Consider the following 18,357-nt stretch of genomic DNA (forward strand, 5'->3'; position numbering starts at 1 on the left):
TCTGCTCTTTGTCCGCCGCTTTGCAGAGCGCCCCACCCACGCGCCCCTCTCCCAGCAGCCTTTCCACCGGAATAGAACTGGAAGGGACCACGGAGGTCATCCAGTCCAGCCAGGGTAGAGTCTCACATATCTAGACTGTTCCCGCTACTGCCTGGTGCTACTAATTAGGTGAGCTCATAGGAATCTGAGGTAACCAGCTACTGGTTAAATGCAGCACTGCAGGCTACTGCTAGATCAGCAGGTCAGCGGTTCAAATCTCACCGGCTCAGGGTTGACTCAGCCTTCCATCCTTCCGAGGTGGGTAAAATGAGGACCCGGATTGTTGGGGGCAATATGCTGACTCTCTGTAAACCGCTTAGAGAGGCCTGAAAGGCCTATGAAGCGGTATATAAGTCTACTGCTACTGCTATACTGAGATCATGGTAGTTTGCTGCACACATCTTTACGTGACCTTTCCTCTATCCCTACAAGGGACCTTGGAGATCATCTAGCCCAACCCTCTGCTCGAGCAGGAGACCCTTACAGAATTACAGAACAATAGATTTGGAAGGGACCTAGTCCAATTGGCTGCTCAAGCAGGAGACTTACAGAATCATAGAACAACAGAGTTATGAAGTATCTCAGAGGTCATCTAGCCCAGCCCCCTGCTCAAGCAAGAGACGTACACAATTACAGAGTTGGGAAGGGACTTCAGTGGTCATCTAGCCCAACCCCCTGCCCCTGCAGGACACCCTATACCGTTTCAGACAAATAGCCGTCTAATCTTTACTTAACAGCCTCTGGTGATGGAACACCCATACCTTCTGGTGGCAAGCAGTTCCACGGGTCAATGGTCCTCAGTGTTAGAAAGTTTCTCCTTCATTCCAGGTTGCTTCTGTCCTTGGTTAGTTTCCATCCATTGTTTCTTGTCCTGCCTTCTGGTGCTTTGGAGGATAGGTTGAGCCCCTCTTCTTTAGGGCAGTCCCTTAGATATCCATTTTCTTGCAGACATTTCATGACCCAACTAGGTAACACCATCAGGACTAGAAGGGAATGGGGTTTGTAAGGAGAAGGGGAAGGAAAACCATAGGGTTTTGGTTTCAGGTTTCAGGTTTCATTTTATTTATATGCCACCCTATTCCCAGCGGGACTCAGGGCGGCTCACAAACCCAAAAGGGGAAGGGAAACACAAGAACTACAAATACAAGCATTTAAAATAGCCAACAGACACACAATTGAAATGGGAAGGGAACTCATCAACCCCAGGCCTGCCAACACAGCCAGGTTTTAACAGCTTTTTGGAAGGCCTGGAGAGAGGTGAGGGTCTGAATCTCTGTGGGGAGCTCGTTCCAAAGGGCCGGAGCAGCCACAGAGAAGGCCCTCCCCCGGGTGGTAGCCAGATGGCATTGGCCAGTAGACGGAACCCGGAGGAAGCCTAATCTGTGGGATCGAATGGGCCTTTGGGAGGTGATTGGCAGCAGGTGGTCTCTCAAGTACCCAGGTCCAATACCATGAAGGGCTTTATAAGTGACGACTAGCACCTTGAAGTGTATCCAGAGACCAATCGGTAACCAGTGCAGCTCGTGGAGGATAGGTGTAACGTGGGTGTACCGAGGTGCACCCACAATCGCTCGCGCGGCTGCATTCTGGACGAGCTGAAGTCTCCGAGGCCCTTGGGTGCTCCCTTAGTGTGCTAGTTTTCTCGAAGACATTTCATGACCCAAGTAGGTAACAGCATCAATACTAGAAGGGAGTGGGGTTTAAAAAGAGGACTAGGTGGTCAGTCAAATGCTTGTTCGGATTTCCAGTGTTTTATGTCTTCACCGAGTCCTGGTCAATCCGATGATTGATGGCTCCTAAAGACCCCCTAAAAGTGGCTGCATGGTTTTTTTCAGATGACGCCCCCCCCCCATGGTGGTCAAGCAGATATTACAGGGCATGTGTGTGTTTGGAACAAATTCGCCTGGGGTCAGTGCCCAGTCTCTCTGTCTCTGTTCTCTCTCTCTCTCTCCCTCCCTCTCTGTCTGTCTCTGTGTCTCTCTGTATGTATGTCTCTCTCTCTTTATCTATATCTATATCTATATATCTATATAATCTATATAAACTTGTTATGTCTTAGCCTCGGAGACATGGCTCCGTCTCCGAGTCTTGCCATTGGTCGAGGCGCACGCGCGGCAAGAGCGGGAAAGTTACTGAGCAGTGATTGGCTACCCATGGGAGAGCCTGCATATAAATTACTGTCAAGCGGGAACTGTTCAAGCTTGTTGGTTCTGGAGTTGTTGTTGTGTTAGCTGTTGTAATAAAGCCTTGTTATCTGAGTCACTGCCTTGCCTCAGTCATTGCCACCCCTTCAAATAAAACTAACAACACAATTTCAGGAAATAACATTTCCAAACTGCCAAGCAGATGATTTAAATTTTATTTAAGTGACTTTTATTTCGGAGAACAATTCATAGATTACAGAGAAAAACATTATTCCTGTGGACAAACATATTCCAATAGCCATCTCAGGGGTTGCCACAAAGAAGAGGGAGTCAAACTATTCTCCAGGGCACCTGAGTGTAGAACAAGAAGCAATGGGTGGAAACTAATCAAGGAGAGAAGCAACTTAGAACTAAGGGGAAATTTCCTGACAGTTACAACAATTAATCAGTGGAAGAGAAGTTGCCTCCAGAATTTATTTATTTATTTATTTATTTATTTATTTGTTTGTTTGTTTATTTATTATTTATTTATTTGTCTTGTATGCCGCCCACTCCCGGAGGACTCCGGGTGGCTCACAAAAGACAAGGGAAAGGGGGGAACGAGACAAAGACAACATATTAAAAACAAAACCAACATTCACAATTTCTATGGAGGTAGATGCTTCTCAGCTCCACCCAGCCTGCTGGAACAGCCAGGACTTGGTGGCTTTGCGGAAGGCCGGGAGGGTAGTAAGGGTCTGGATCTCAACAGGGAGCTCATTCCAGAGGGCTGGAGCTGCAACAGAGAAGGCTCTCCCCCAGGGAGTCGCCAGCCGACATTGGCTGGCAGATGGAATCTGGAGGAGACCCAACCTGTGCGATCTAATTGGTCTGAGAGAGGTAATCGGCAGGAGGAGGTCTCTCAGGTACCCAGGTCCGATGCCATGTAGGGCTTTATAGGTAGCGACCAGCACCTTGAAGCGGATTCGGAGACTAATAGGTAGCCAGTGCAGCTCGCGGAGGATAGGTGTGACGTGGGTGTACCGAGGTGCACCCACAATCGCTCGCGCTGCTGCATTCTGGACTAATTGGAGTCTTCGAACATTCTTCAAGGGCAGCCCCATGTAGAGCGCATTACAATAATCCAGTCTTGAGGTCACAAGGGCATGAGTGACTGTCTGAAGGGCCTCCCGATCCAAGTAGGGTCGCAATTGGTGCACCAGGCAGACCTGGGCAAAGGTCCCCCTGGTCACAGCCGACAGATGGTGTTCTAGAGTCGGCTGTGAGTCCAGGAGGACTCCCAAATTGTGAACCCTCTCTGAGGGGCGTATAATTTCGCCCCCCAGCCTGAGAGATGGAACAGTTGGACAATCTTTGGGAGGGAACATCAGAAGCCACTCGGTCTTGTCTGGATTGAGTGCCAACTGGTTTGCTCCCATCCAGACTCTAACAGCCTTCAGGCACTGGCACATCACTTCTACTGCTTCGCTGAGTTGGCACAGGGAAGATACAGCTGCGTATCGTCTGCATATTGGTGATACTTAATCCCGTGCCGGCGTATGATTTCACACAGCGGCTTCATGTAGATGTTAAATAGGAGGGGGAACAGGACAGAACCCTGCGGCACCCCATACTTGAGGGGCCTTGGGGTTGATCTCTGCCTTCCGACCAACACCGACTGTGACCTGTCCGAGAGGTAGGAGGAAAACCACCGCAAAACGGTGCCTCCCACCCCCACCTCTCGCAACCGTCGCAGAAGGATACTATGGTCGATGGTATCGAAGGCTGCTGAGAGGTCAAGAAGCACAAGGATAGAGGGGTGACCCCTATCCCTGGCTCGCCAGAGATCATTGATCAGTGCAACCAAAGCAGTTTCCGTGCTGTAACCAGGCCTGAAACCTGAATGAAAAGAGTCTAGAAGTTCTGAATGCCCCAACGCTGGAAGTCTTTAAGAAGATGTTGGATAGCCATTTGTCTGAAATGGAATAAGGTTTCCTGCCTAGGTAGGGGGTTGGGCTAGAAAACCTCCAAGGTCCCTTCCAACACTGCTATTATATTATTGTATGCAAAACCTTTCCATCTCTTCATCCAAAGATTTTTGTTGCGCTCAAAACAGGCCCACAAGAACCCAATAACGGTAGTTTTCAACTCCACAAAACTTTGGCTGTGAGTTTGATATTAGGGCAGCGGTCTTTAAACTTTGCAGCTTGGCATCCCATCTGGGGCAGGTGAGAGGGGGAACTGGGTCATGCGAGCGGCAGGCTGGAGCATCTGCAGCTTGACTCGTGCGAGCGATGGGGCCAACATGTACACCCATGCACGTACATGCAGTTCAACTGTAAACTGAGCTACATACACATGCGTGTGCACACCAAACCATGCAAGTTGAATTGCAGGAGTGTGTCCATCGGCCGAGTGTTTGCGCACATTGAGCTGTGTATGCATATGTGCCGACCCACAGTCCAGTTTCAAATAGGCAACTTCATGGTAGTGGGCTGTGGCCCAGGGGTTGGGGACCCCTCCTTTAAGGGGACCAGCTAGAGATGCTGGTTCTTCATGGAATCGGCTGGAAACCGTGGGAGTTGGTGTTCCAACCCCCACTAAAGTGGGAACCACATAAGATGTGGTGGAGGCGACATGCAACACCAACGTGCAAGCCCAATGTCCCCATCCACACATTCACAGGACCTTTTGCCACTGGGATTTCCTGCCGAGTGGAGCCTGCCAGGCTGCTCTGGAAAGATGATCCCGGACGGTTCCCCAGAAACGCCGGAGCAAAGCTTGCTGCCCTGACAACTGCTCCCCGTGATGGCTCACTAGCTGTGTATCGAGACAGGGATACACACATCTACTCTATATGTATTTAAATTTAAACCCTAACCCCCACCAGCCATCACTGGAGAGAAGTTAAGAGGGAAGAGTGGTCATCCAAAAAGTGGGGGAACTAGCTCCCAAAATGATCTCAATGTTTACTTTTGATTTTCCCTATCGAAAGAGAACGTGGTTTTGAAAAAATGTTTTGCCTTTTTGAGCCCTGTGGGTGAAATCTCGCGAGGCTTCTTCACTATCTCCTCCACCATCTCTATCAGCTCAGAGACCTGCTCCTTCCTTTCTTGTCCCACGGCCTTGTTGTTGAACCCACAGAAGCGATGGTTGCACTTCTTCATCACATCAGACAGATATTTGTTCTTGACTCCTTTGACGTAATTCTTCAGGGAATCCCCTCCTAGATCCTCCTTGCAGGTGAACAGGACGATCGTGCGGTTGGCGGATTCATCCCCGAAGATTTTCCAGACCTGCTTGGCGGCCGCTGCATCTTCGGCCGTGAAGCGCCCCACCTGGGTCACAAAAATGAAAACATGCAGAGAGTTTTCCAGATCCTTTGCCAGGGATTCCTCCAACCATTTGGAATCAAAAATAGCTGGCGTGTCAATGACAGAAATTTTCCTCCCCTCGCAGGTTCCCTGCTCCTTTTGGAACTCTACGGTGGTGGGCTTTGTTGCCAAGAGGGATTTGAATGCTGGTCGGCCCAGAATGGTGTTGCCTGTGGCGCTCTTCCCACCTCCGGACTTTCCAACCAGGATGAGTCGGAGTTCGTCCCCTGGAAGTTTGGAAGACAGGGAGACAGTGTTAGGACAGAGTGTAATTCAATGGAATTCAGTTCATGTATTCAACTGTTGACGAGAGAGGGGGGAGGGGCAGGAAGGCAGAATCTGGCCCATGGGGCTGCCCTGGAAACAGCAAAGCACCGGCCCAGGGTGCATTTGCCAGAGAAAATGGAGCTTGGGAAGACCACGGCCGTCTTGAGTTCTATTTTCGCTGGCAGAACAATGTAAATGATACTGAGCTGGACATGCCCACCCTGGCCATGACCCCCAGACCCCCTTCCCTGAGATCAAACACAACCCTGATGCAGCCCTGAATGGAATTGAGTTTGACACCCATGATTTAGATGATTTATGAAATACATGAGAGAGAGGGGGGAGGGAGGGAGGGAGGGTATTGATGATAGATAGCTGATAGATAGATAGATAATAAAGAGAGAGGGAGATAGACAGACAGAGACAGATATTCACACACAGACAAACACACACAAACATTATCCCTCTGGGCAAATGTATTCAAATACCCCTCCAAAACCTTTCCATCTTTTCAACCAAAGATTTTTGTTCTGTTCAAAACAGACCCACAAGAACCCAATAACAGTGATTTACAACTTAGGAGAGCAGTCTCTAAACTTTGCAGCTTGGCGTCCCGTCTGGGGCAGGGGAGAGGGGACCAGGTCGTGCCCGCGGCGGGCTGGTGCATCTACAGCTCCACTTGCACGAGCGACGGGGCCGGTGCACACACACACATGCATTTACACACAGTTTAATTGTAAACTGAGCTGTGTACACATACGTATGTGTACGCCGGTTCTGCCGCTCTTGCGAGTCAAGCTGCATGCCTGTGTCTGCCAGTCCAGCTCTCACATGAGTTGAGCTGCATATGTGTCCATGCGTGCCAGCCCATGGCCCAGTCTCGAATAGGCCATGGCCTGGTAGTGGGCCGTGGTCCATGGGTTGGGGACCCCTGCTTTAAGAGGACCAGCTAGAGATGCTGGTTCTTCATGACATCAGATGGGAACGGTGGGAGTCATCGTCCCAACCCCTATCAAAGTGGGAATCGCACAAAATGTGACTCGCAACACCAACTTGCAGGCCAGGTGACCCCTTTCGCACATTCGCAGGAACTTTTGCCACTGAGATTTCCTTCCAAATGGAGAAGGGACTGCCCTGTTGCATGGAAAGATCCCGGACGGTCCCCCACGAAAGCCAGAGCAAATGTCACAGCCCTGACAGTGTCTCCCTATGGTGGCTCGCTAGCTATGCGGGGGAAAACAGGAATACACATGTGTACATGGATTTACATGCATCCCCCTCTGGCCATCACTGGGGAGAAGTGGAGAGGGAAGCAGGGTCATCCAAAAAGTTGAGGAACTAGCTCTCAAAGCAATCTATCTCAATATTTACTTTTGATTTTGCCCGCCACAATCAGATATCTTCGAACAAATATTTGTTTTTTCCGAACTTTGTGGGATGAAATAGGGTTTCCCTCCATTCTCCTTGTCTATCTTCTCCACCATCTCCATCAGCTCGGAGATCTGCTTCTCCCGCTCATCTTCCTCGGCCTTATTGTTGAACCCACACAAGCGATGGTCACACTTCTTCATCACCTCACACAGATATTGGTTGTTGGCTTTTTTGATGCAATTCTTCAGGGAATCCCCTTCCAAATCCTCCTTGTGGGTGAACAGGACGATCGTGCGGCTGGCAGACTCGTCCCCAAAAATATTCCAGACATTCTTGGCGGCCGCCATGTCTTCGGCTGTGAAACACCCCACCTGGATCACCAAAATGAAGGCATGGAGACCTGACTGGCACATGTGACGACAGTTTTCCAGCTGCTTTTTCAGGGATTGCTCCAACTCTTCGGAATCGAAAATAGGTGGCGTGTCAATGACAGAAATTTTCCTCTTCTTCCAGGTTCCCTGCTCCTTTTGGCACTCCACAGTGGAGGCCTTTGCTGCCACGAGCGACTTGAACGCCGGTCGGCCCAGAATGGTGTTGCCAGTAGCACTCTTCCCACTTCCGGACTTCCCCACCAGGATGAGCCGGAGTTCATCATCGTCCCCTGGGGGTTTGGAAGACAGTGTTAGGGCAGAGTGTAGTTACACTGCTCAATGGGATTCAGTTCATGTATTCCACTGCTGACAAGACAAAGAGACAGACTGACAGACGGACGGAATCTGGCCCTCGGGGCTGCCCTGGAAACAGCAAAGCAACAGACCGCAGTGCATCTGCCAGTGAAAATGCAGCTCTGGAAGGCTCCAGCCGTCTTGAGTTCCATTTTCTCTGGCAGAGCAATGCAAATGCGCTCTACATGGGGCAGCCTTTGAAGAGTATTCGGAGACTTCAACTCGTCCAGAATGCAGCCGCGCGAGCGATTGTGGGTGCACCTCGGTACACCCACGTTACACCTATCCTCCGCGAGCTGCACTGGCTACCGATCGGTCTCCGGATACGCTTCAAAGTGCTAGTCGTAACTTATAAAGCCCTTCATGGTATTGGATCTGGGTACTTGAGAGACTGCCTGCTGCCAATTACCTCCCAAAGACCCGTCAGATCTCACAGGGTCGGCCTCCTCCGGGTTCCGTCCACCAGCCAATGCCATCTGGCTACTACCCGGGGGAGGGCCTTCTCTGTAGCAGCTCCGGCCCTTTGGAACGAACTCCCCGTGGAGATCCGGACCCTCACCTCTCTCCAGGCCTTCCGGAAAGCCGTCAAAACCTGGCTGTGCTGGCAGGCCTGGGGTTGATGAGTTCCCCTCCCCTCTCGACTGGTATGGCTGTGTGATTTTCGTGTATTTTAATTATGTGTACTGTTGTTTATGTTCCCTTTCCCCTTTGAGTTGTTCGCTGCCCTGAGTCCCTCCTGGAGAAGGGTGGCATACAAATAAACCAAAACTAAACTAAACTAAACTAAACTAAATGATGATGAGGTGGCCATGCCCACCCTGGCCATGACCCCCAGACCCCCTTCCCTGTGATCAAACACAGCCCTGATGCGGCCCTCAATGAAATTGAGTTTGACACCCCTGATTATACATGATAGATATATGAGATTCATGAAATAGATAGCTAGATAGCTAGATAGCTAGCTAGCTAGATAGATAGATAGATAGATAGATAGATAGATAGATAGATAGATAGATAGATAGATAGATAGATAGATAGATAGATAGATAGATAGATAGATAGATGGATGATATAGATGATATATAGCTGATAGATATAGATAGATAGATAGATAGATAGATAGATAGATAGATAGATAGATAGATAGATAGATAGATAGATAACTGATAGATAGATAGCTGATAGATAGGTAGATAGATAGACAGAGATAGATACAGATAGATAGATAGATAGATAGATAGATAGATAGATAGATAGATAGATAGAGATAGGTAGATAGAGATAGATAGATAGCTGATAGATTGATAGATTGATAGACAGAGATAGATACAGATAGATAGATAGATAGATAGATAGATAGATAGATAGATAGATAGATAGATAGATAGAGATAGATAGATAGATAGATAGATAGATAGATAGACAGACAGACAGACAGACAGACAGACAGACAGACAGACAGACAGACAGAAAGAAGAGACTGGATAGCTATTTGTCTGGAATGGAAGAGGGTCTTCTGCTTAAGCAGGTGGTTAGACTAGATGACCGAGGTCCCTTCCAACTCCGTATTTCTATGATTCTATAAAGGTCTGCAGCTCAAGCAGAGGGTTAGACTAGAGGACCTCCGAGGTCCCTTCTAACTCTGTAATTCTGTAAAACTCCTGTTCGAGCAGGGGGTTGGACTAGAAGACCTCTGAGGTCCCTTCCAACTCTATGCTTTGCTTTGACACACACACTGAGCCCATCCGTTCCCCTGTGGTAGCATTGCCAAACCATGAAGCACAATTCTTGGTCGACGCTCACCTTCCGCCTTCGCTTTGGCTCCGTGGTCCTCCGGAGGCCCCTGAAAAGAGATCCAGGAAGCAGGTCAGACAGCAGACGGTGACCTCCCAAGATAGAGCAAGAGGAGACTGGGCAGTCACTTGTCTGGAATGGTCTAGACCGGGACTCCTGCTTGAGGAGGAGGTTGGACTAGAGGACCTCTGAGGTCCCTTCCAGCTCTATACTGATTGATTGATTGATTGATTGACTGATTGATTGACTGAACTGTCAGAGATACAGTGCCCAGACTTGGCAGGAGGAGGGGGGGAAGGAAGGAAGGAAGGAAGGAAGGAAGGAAGGAAGGAAGGAAGGAAGGAAGGAAGGAAAGGTGAAAGAAAGAAAGAAAGAAAGAAAGAGGGAGTAAAAGGAAGGAAAGAAAGAGAAAGAAGGAAGGAAATAGGGAAGGAGAAGAAAGAATGGAAGGAAAGGGAATGAACAAAATGAAGGAAGATAGGAAGGAATAGAGGGAGGGAAAAAGAAGAAAGGAAGGAAGGAAAAGAGGGAGAGGGAAAAGAAAGGTAAGTAAAAGGAGGAACGGGAAGGAGGAAGGAAAGAAAGAAAAAGAAAAGTGGGTAAAAAATCAAGCAAGGAAGGGTGGAAGGAAGGAGAGAGAGAGAAAGAAAGAGTAAAGAACGAAAGAAGGAAGGAAGGAAAAGGGGGGGAAAGAAAGGGGGGAGGAGAGAAATAGGGAGCGAGGGAAGGAAGGAAGAAAGAAGAATCCCACCGATTTTGCCCTGGGAAATTTGCAATCTTTTTCCCGATTGATGTCCAGCCTTCCCAAACTTCCTTCCCCCCTTTCGTTTAGGGAGGGAAGCTTCCCCCCCCTCTTCCCCTTCAAGTCCTGCCCAAGTCCCAGCCGCAACTCCGGGGCCTCCAGCCGCAAAGCGAGGACCCTGTCCTTGGAGGTTGTCGGAGGTCCGGCAGTCTCCTCTGCTCTCCCTCCCCCAGTGACCAAAAGGGGCATTTCCTTTTGGGGGGGCGTCTTTCCGCCTACCTGACCCCTGGCTCTTTTCCTTGCCGAGGCCATCCAGCCGTTCCCCCAGGATCCGTTCGGCTCCTCCGCCGGCTGCAAAAGCGAAAGGAAAAAACAAGGCAAATCCAGCGGATCTCTCGGCAGCCGGGAGGGGGGCAAGGGCGGCCTCTGAGCGGGCAGAGCGACCTACTGGTGGAGCGGAGGCGGAGACCCCCGTTTGGCCTTGGAGGGAGGGGGAAGGAAAGGAAGGAGGGAAAGGAAAGAGGGAGGGAGGGAAGGAAGGAAGAAGAGGGAGCCGGGGAAGGGAAGAAATGAAAGAAAAGGAGGGAGGGAGGAAAAATGGAAGGAAAGGGAGGGACGGAAGGAAAGAGGGAGGGAAGGACATTAGGAAAGAAGGAAGAAAAAGAGGAAGAAAGGAAGAAAGGAAGGAAGAAAGAGCTACTTTCTTGTCGCCCCTCCCCCGAATACAGATCTTATCTACAAAGCGGGGCGCGCACAGGGACAGGCGCTTGGGGAGGCAGCCCGCCCTCGCCCCTTTCTTCCTTCTCCCCCCTCCCCCTCCCGCCGCCGCCTAAACCAGCCGCAGCCCATTACCTTCGCTCTCGGGATCCGCGCAACTCCGGTGGGGGTAAGCCTTGCGCGTCTCGGGCGGGAGAGCAAAGGCTCCACTGCGCGCAGGGGTCCGATCCGCCCGTGACTCGGCCGCGGGCAGGGCGGGTGTCCCGCGCGTGGGAAGGGAAAGCGAAAGTGCCAGGCGATCTTCCCCGAGGGGGAAACTAAGGCCGGGCAGAAGCGGCTGAAGACTTTGGGCCCCTTGGGGGGCGGAGGAAACTTCTCCTATCTTGGCTCGGGCGTGGATTCCGTGGGGTAAAGGTTGGGGGAGGGCGGAGTTAACCACTGCAAAATGTCCTTCCTCGCAACGGTCCCGGATTCGTTTGCTTAGCAGATCGGGCGGGTCGAGGCAGGGGGGCAACCGAAGCTCGGGGAGGTGGAGGGAGCTTAATTCGCTTTTTCTGGGTTCCTGAAAACTGGTCTTTTCTGGTGGGGAAGGGAAGGAAGGAGGAGTGGAGAGGAGAGGAGAGGAAAGGAAGGTAGGGAGGATGGAACTTGCAATGTTCCCTCTAATTTTTTTTCAGTGTGAGCAGAAAAGTATAGTGTTTGAGCGGCACATTTTCATGCCTGAACACCTGAATTTTTTTCACATATGTCACCTAAGACAACAACAAAATCAGTATTATTTGAAACTCAAAGTTATGTTTATTCAAGGTACCCGCTTAATTAAAAGTGTTATATAATATCAGTATCACTTAACAACGCTCCTGCTTAGCAACCAAAATGTTGGCTCAGACAGTCTGGCATTTGAAGCACGCAAATCTTAAAGCTGTTGTTACAAGACCCTTGCACCCCTAACCCTTTAGGGAAAAAAACCCCAGGGGTCTTCAAATGTGACAGCTTTAAGACTTGTGGACTTCAACTCCCAGAATTCCTCCCTGAGGGGAATTATATATTTGGACTGTTTCATAGTTACATTAGAGAACTACATTGTTAGAACTTAGCACAAAAGATACCTTTTATCTGAAAATCCAAATAGAGTAAACCTGCTATTATCCCAGAGCACTAATTTCATTTGTCCCAATCTGTTTTACGAGTCTGTATTAAAATAGATAGAAATATTTTCACTAAATTTTGTAGATCTATATTTCAGGAACCTATCAGAAGTTAGGGCAAGATAAGAGTGGAAGAATGAATTTTGTTGCAGGTCATGGGGATTTTTTCAGCATCTTAAAAGTGGAGCGCATGTGCATTGAACTAGCAATACCCATTTAATAACAAAAGGAGATGGCTGAATTAAATTTGGTAAAGTTGCAAGCGAGCTGTAAAAAGCTTGTGGTTTTTAAAATCATAGAATCAGAAGGGATACTGGAGGTCTTCTAGTCCAGCCCCTTGTCCAAGGCAGGAGTCTTTATATCATCTGAGACAAATCGCCATCCAGTCTTTTGACAACCTGCAGCAAATGAATTAAGATTCCATTGATTTTAATTGTTCTTACTGTCAGATTTCTCCTTATTTCCATCTTGAGTCTCCTGACAAGTTTCCATTGCTTCTTGTCCTGTCCTCAGGTGCTATTGCTGCCACCTCCTCCTCCTCCTCCTCCTCCTCCAACAGCACCAACACATTTGCTGCCCAGCGCTGCGGCTGAGGTGAAGCCGCCAAAGCTCCCGCTGGCGCCCCCGCAGCATTGGGCGGAAATCCAGCAGTGCTGTTGGAGGAGGAGGAGGCGAACCAGCCGGCCACCGCCAGCCCCGACGCTCTTCCCGCCCCCTTCCCAGCCCCACAGTCCAGCAGTCGCAGCAGAAGCAGCCCCGGGTCTCTGCTGCCGCTCCCCGCATTTTCTGGATGGGGATCCCTTGGAGAGGGGATTCCTTCCTGCGAGATCCTGTCCAGAAAATGCGGGGAGCGGCAGCGGAAACCCGGAGCAGTTTCTGCTGCGACCGCTGGACTGTGGGGCTGAGAAGGGGGCGGGAAGAGCAGCGGGGCTGGCAGTGGGTGGTGGTGGCAGGCTGGTTCGCCTCCTCCTCCTCCAACAGGCAACAGCACTGCCGGATTCAGTTGCAGCCGCCTGCAAAGGACTTCCACACGTTTCCTTAAGAAATCTCTGCACGGCAGATAAAAACTGCTGCGCCGGATTTTCTTGCAACGTGCGTGGCCGCGCACGCGCGCACCTTAGAGGGAACAGTGGATGGAAGGATGGGAAAAAGGGAGGAAAGAAAGAAGGGAGGGAAGGAGAGGAAGTGAAGGAAGAAAGGGGAAGGAAAGAAAGAAGATAAGGAAAGGAAAAGGGAGGGAAGGAGAGAAACAGCAGAAAGAAGGAAGGGTGGGAAAAAGGGAAGGAGAGGAAACGGAAGAAAAGAAAGAAGGAAAGGGAAAGAGGGAGGGGGAGGGAAGGAAGAGAAAGAACAGAAGGAAGGGAGGGGAAAGGGAAGGAAAAAAGGGAGGTAGAGAAAGGAGGGAAGGAGAGGAAACCATGGAAGGAAGAAAAGAAAACAAGGAAGGAAAAGAGAGAAGGAAGGAAGGGGAAAAAAAGATTCTGAGATTTTTGGGAAAGTGCAGAGAAGAGCAACTGAAACAATTAAAGGCCTGGAGACTAAAACATAGGAGAAGAACAGGTGCAGGATTTCGGTTTGGCCAATCTAGAGAAAAGAAGGACCAGGGGGGGACATGAGAGCAGCCTTCCCGTGCTTGAGGGGCTTTGTAGAAGAAAAGGGGGTGGGACCTATTCTCCAAAGCCTCTGAAGGCAGAACAGGAACCAATGGATGGCAACTCAGGCAGGAGAGGAGCAACCTGGAATTGAGGAGAAACTTCCTAACAGGGAGGACAATTCACCTGTGGAACGGCTTGACACCAGAAATCATGGGACGTTCCATCGCGGGAGGTTTTTGAAGATGTCACTTCTCCGAAATTGGTACAGGTTCTCCTACTTAAGCAGGGGATCGGACTCCCCCTTTCCAACTCCTTCTATTGGCGGTTGGGGAGTGATTTAAGGGGGTTAAATGGGACAGTTTGGTTGGTTCACACCCCACCAGTTGTGTCTGTGTTCGTTTGTTTGAAGACAGCTCACATTTCAGTTCAAGCACACACAAAAAGTTAAAGTGGAACACTGCCACCAAAGAGACCTGGGGAGGGCGGGGGAGGAGTAGAGGGGTCTTGGTTTCTGTTATTACTCAACCAACATTGTGCTGTTCCCTCACCAGAGCTCCAGGCCAACTGGCAGAGAGCCACATCCTTAGGCCCAAGATAGGAGGGTTGGGCGCCAACGGCACATTGGGGGAGTGTGCAGCCCCAGCAAAATGTTTCTCTCTCATTGCCGGCTAACACGTCCGTCCATCTGGAAGATGAATAGTTGTCTGTCACATCTATTCATCTCCGCCCCCTGCCTTTTATCCCCAGAGCTAGAGTAGGGCATCACTAGCAGCGATGGCTCTTCCATCCCAAGGACCGGCCCATAGATTTCCACTGCTCTCCTCTTCTGCACATCTGCATATCAGGCACTGGACGCAGATGTTCCTCCTCTTCCTCATTAGCCACCTCCAGACTGGGGGTTGATGACTCTCCATCTAAGGAGCAACAGATGGCCAGGCTCTGCTCTGTCTGTCTGTCTCTCTGTCTGTCTGTCTGTCTGTCTGTCTCTCCCGCTCTCTCTGCCAGCTCCATTCCCTCTTACCCCGTGGAGCTCTCAGGTTGCCTTGATGTTGACCCTGATTCCTATACCTTCTCCTCCTCTGATTCAGTTGCTGGAGGGGTCGGTAGCTGATAGGCCACAACAGCAGGAGCAACAGCAGAGAAGGCCCTCCTTCTGGATCCAGCCAGCCAGCATAATCCCGCAGCATGCTTCCTCTGCTGACACAAGTGGGACACGCCATGCCATGAGTGGGGACACCACGGGGACACACCCAGTGGGACGAGAAAGTCAAAGGAAAGCAGAGACGGGAAAGGCACTGTCAGGCATACCCCGGTCCAATCTCTTAGGAAAGGAAGAGCCTCGACTCCTTTGGTTAAAGTGATAAAGTTCTTTTACTAAAAGATTCTGGCTGCAGTAAATTCAGCTAGAACTGAATTTCCCACGCTCAAAGGATACAGAAAGTTTTCCCTGAACCCCAGCCCTCTCTCCATGACCAGTCTGTCTTCCACCAATAAGTGTCCACCTGGGTGTTTTGAGAACACAGAGATGTTTAGGGCAATTCAGATTCTTTCTCAGGGTACCTGACCTTGGGTGCCGATGCAAACTGGTTCCAAACTCTCCAGGTCTTTGTTAAGCTGTCATTCCCTCCTTCCCAATTTCCCATGGTGTACACCTGGTAGGTTCTGATTGCCCATTTGCCTCCCCATGCCCCCTCCTCCCCCCTAGCCTTTGATGGCAAGCTGCCTGCCAAATATGTCAGACAGGACACGCGCAAACACAGGGTACATTTCAAAAATATCCTGAGCACTTTTATTTTGACATGGATAGGTAACGTGAAAAAAGAAAATTCATTGCATCGTCTAGAATTCCTGACAACAAAGGCACCTTTTCTGGGGCCCTGGAGGTCATCTAGTCCAGCAGCCCCCAACCAGGGACTCTTTCTGTGGAGAGAGGTTTTTCCATGGGCCACAGCAGGCATGGTTTTCCATGCTGCCTGCATCCCACAGATGGGGCTTCTTGTGCCCAGTGTCTGGCATGCCACGGCCCGTTGCCCATCCATGCCCTGGGAGTTGGAGACCCCTGTTCTAATCTGTAACCGATTTGTTCTCAGTAAAGTATACTTTTGAAGAAAAAAATCAACCAGAAGTCTTTCTTTGCTAGTTAAACTAAATGGGATGGATGACAACTATGTTGAATTCCCGTCGTATGTGCAGAACAGACTTCACCCACCCGGGGTGCTGTCGACTTAAGGGGGAAACATCCCTTTGATACTGGTGCAACTGGGAAAGGGGGCGCTCCTCGGCACACTGGGGTGATCGCAAGGATGTGAGGCCGGCCTGACGTTGAGGGTTATGGGGCACGATCCTGCTGCCTTTGAGAAGGTGGAGGACGATCTTGAAAGCTAAGGACCCAAGTCTCTTACTGGCCCCTAGGAAGGGTGAGGAAGACTCCTGGCTGACCCCACGCACCCATTTCAGAAGTCAAAGACAAAAGAGAAGTGGAGAGGACACCAAATCTGCAGGTTGGCAATCGTTTATTTCTTGAGCAAAGAAAGGGGAATTAAAAATCACGTCGTTTTTGGATTGGGAAGCAACATGAAGTCATTGTTCAAACACTGAACAGAAAAAACAGCGATACACCGTGACAAATACTGTTTGCGTGATGGAGTACAGCTTTTGGCAAACCCAACAGACAGACCCGGAATGGACACAAGACCAAGTTGAAGATCCATCGGTACGACTTGCGGTTCTGCTCAATGAACAGCCGGACGTGCTCATCCCGTAAGTTGGGCTCCAAATACAACCGGTTGACATAATATCACCTGCCGTTTTCTGAAACGGTTCTCTGCACCATCTCCATCAACTCCGAGACCTGCCTCTCCCACTCGACTCCCACAGCCTTGTTGTTGAACCCGCAGAAGTGGTTCTTGCACCGCCGGATCAGTACCCGCAGGTTCTTGTTGTCGGATGTCCAGATGTACTCCTGCAGGGGGTCCCCGCCCAAATCTTCCATGCAGGTAAACAGCACAATCGTGTGCCTGGTGCACTCAGACCCAAAAACATCCTGGACACATTTTGCGGCGACCGCATCTTCGGCAGTGAAGCGCCCCACCTGGGTCACCAAGATCAGGGCATGGGGACCAGGCCAGGAGAGCTCGATGCAAGCCATGATCTGTCGTCGTACAATCTCATTGTAGTCTTCAGAATCAAAAATGGCTGGTGTGTTGACCACGGAGATCTTCGTGCCCTGCCAGCTTTCCTGCCCACGTTGGCACCTCAGGGTGGTGGCCTTGGCCCCCAAAATGGACTGAAACACCCTTCGACTTTCCCACCACCCGACTTTCCAACCAGGATCAGCCAGAATTCACTGTCCTCCCCTGCGAGTTTGGAAGACGAGGTTACAAAAAGAAATTGGGACATTGCCCAGGAAGGAACTCTGAAGACCACATTCCAGAAACATTGACCTCCACTGTGGTCTTGGAGTGCTGTTGATGCACTCTTCTTTCTTTCTTATTTATTTATTTATTTATTTGACTTATATACCTCTTCATAGGGCTTTCAGCCCTCTCTAAGCGGTTTACAAATTTTTTTAGCAAATTGAGTCAGCAACTTGCCCCCACAGTCCGGGTCCTCATTTCACCCACCTCGGAAGGATGGAAGGCTGAGTCGACCTTGAGCCTGGTGAGATTTGAACCGCTGAGCTGCAGATCACAGTCAGCTAAAGTGGCCTGCACTACTGCACCCTAACCACTGCGCCACCTCGGCTCTTTCCACTCTGCCTTCCTTCCTCCCTCCCTCCTTCCCTTCTCCTTCCATCTTTTCTGTCTCTTTCCTTCCTTTTCCTTCCCTCCTGCCTCCTTCCTTTGTTTCTGCCTCCTTCCTCTCTTTCATTCTTCCTCCCTCCCTCCCTCCCTCCCTCCCATGCATATCCTTCCTTCCTTCTCTTCCTCCTTCCTTGCTTCGTTCCTTCCTGGCTTCCTTCCCTTCCTTCTTCCTTTTCTTCCTCCCTGCCTCTTTCTTTCTCTCCCGCCTACCTCCCTGCTCTTCCTTCCTTTCTCTTCCCTCATCTTTTTCTCTTTTGTTCCTTCCTTATCCTTCCTGCCTGCCTGCCTCCTTCCTTTCTTCCTTTTCTTCTTTCTTTTTTCACTTTCTTTCTCCTTCCTTCCTTCTCCTCTTTCTGTCTTTCTTTCTCTCGCTTTCTCTTTCCTTCCTTCCTCCCTCCCTCTCTTCCACCTTTCCCTTCTCCCCTCCTCCCGGGTTTCCAGGAAAAGATCCAGGATTTTTACCTCTCTCAGCATCCATCCCTCCTCCAAGGCCACTTCAGATCTCCCACTCCTCAAAATCCCAAGGGGAGAAAGCAGAACCCAAAGCTGTTTCTCTCTCCCTCTTCCTGGTTCAGGGGCTCCAGAGGAGGGTCTGTCCATCCCAGGAGGACACAGTTGCACTCTGAGGACCCCCTCGGTGGGGCAGGCTCCCCCCTCCA

The 18,357-nt window shown here is 50.2% G+C and overlaps 2 protein-coding genes and 2 pseudogenes across 2 annotated transcripts in view; 1 reads left to right on the plus strand and 3 right to left on the minus strand.

The window, feature by feature from the left end:
- LOC106541018 (GTPase IMAP family member 3-like) overlaps nt 1–18,357 on the plus strand; it is a 209,097-nt gene that overhangs the window by 68,235 nt on the left and 122,505 nt on the right. The window lies entirely within an intron of this gene.
- LOC148045718 (GTPase IMAP family member 5 pseudogene) lies at nt 5,049–5,797 on the minus strand (annotated as a pseudogene).
- Nucleotides 7,156–8,001, minus strand: LOC148045719 (GTPase IMAP family member 5-like). Its single transcript, XM_087712218.1, has 2 exons — nt 7,992–8,001; nt 7,156–7,835 (listed from the first exon to the last, which is right to left on the minus strand). Exons 1-2 carry the CDS (start codon nt 7,999–8,001, stop codon nt 7,171–7,173), a joined length of 675 nt encoding a protein of 224 aa, XP_087568344.1. The 3' UTR covers nt 7,156–7,170.
- Nucleotides 16,442–17,294, minus strand: LOC106556701 (GTPase IMAP family member 2-like; annotated as a pseudogene).

This window comes from Thamnophis sirtalis, unplaced genomic scaffold (genome assembly GCF_051295495.1).
Source record: "Thamnophis sirtalis isolate CommonGarterSnake01/CBP01778 unplaced genomic scaffold, rThaSir2_p1.2 scaffold_4, whole genome shotgun sequence".
In the NCBI taxonomy this organism is placed as follows: Eukaryota; Metazoa; Chordata; class Lepidosauria; order Squamata; family Natricidae; genus Thamnophis; species Thamnophis sirtalis.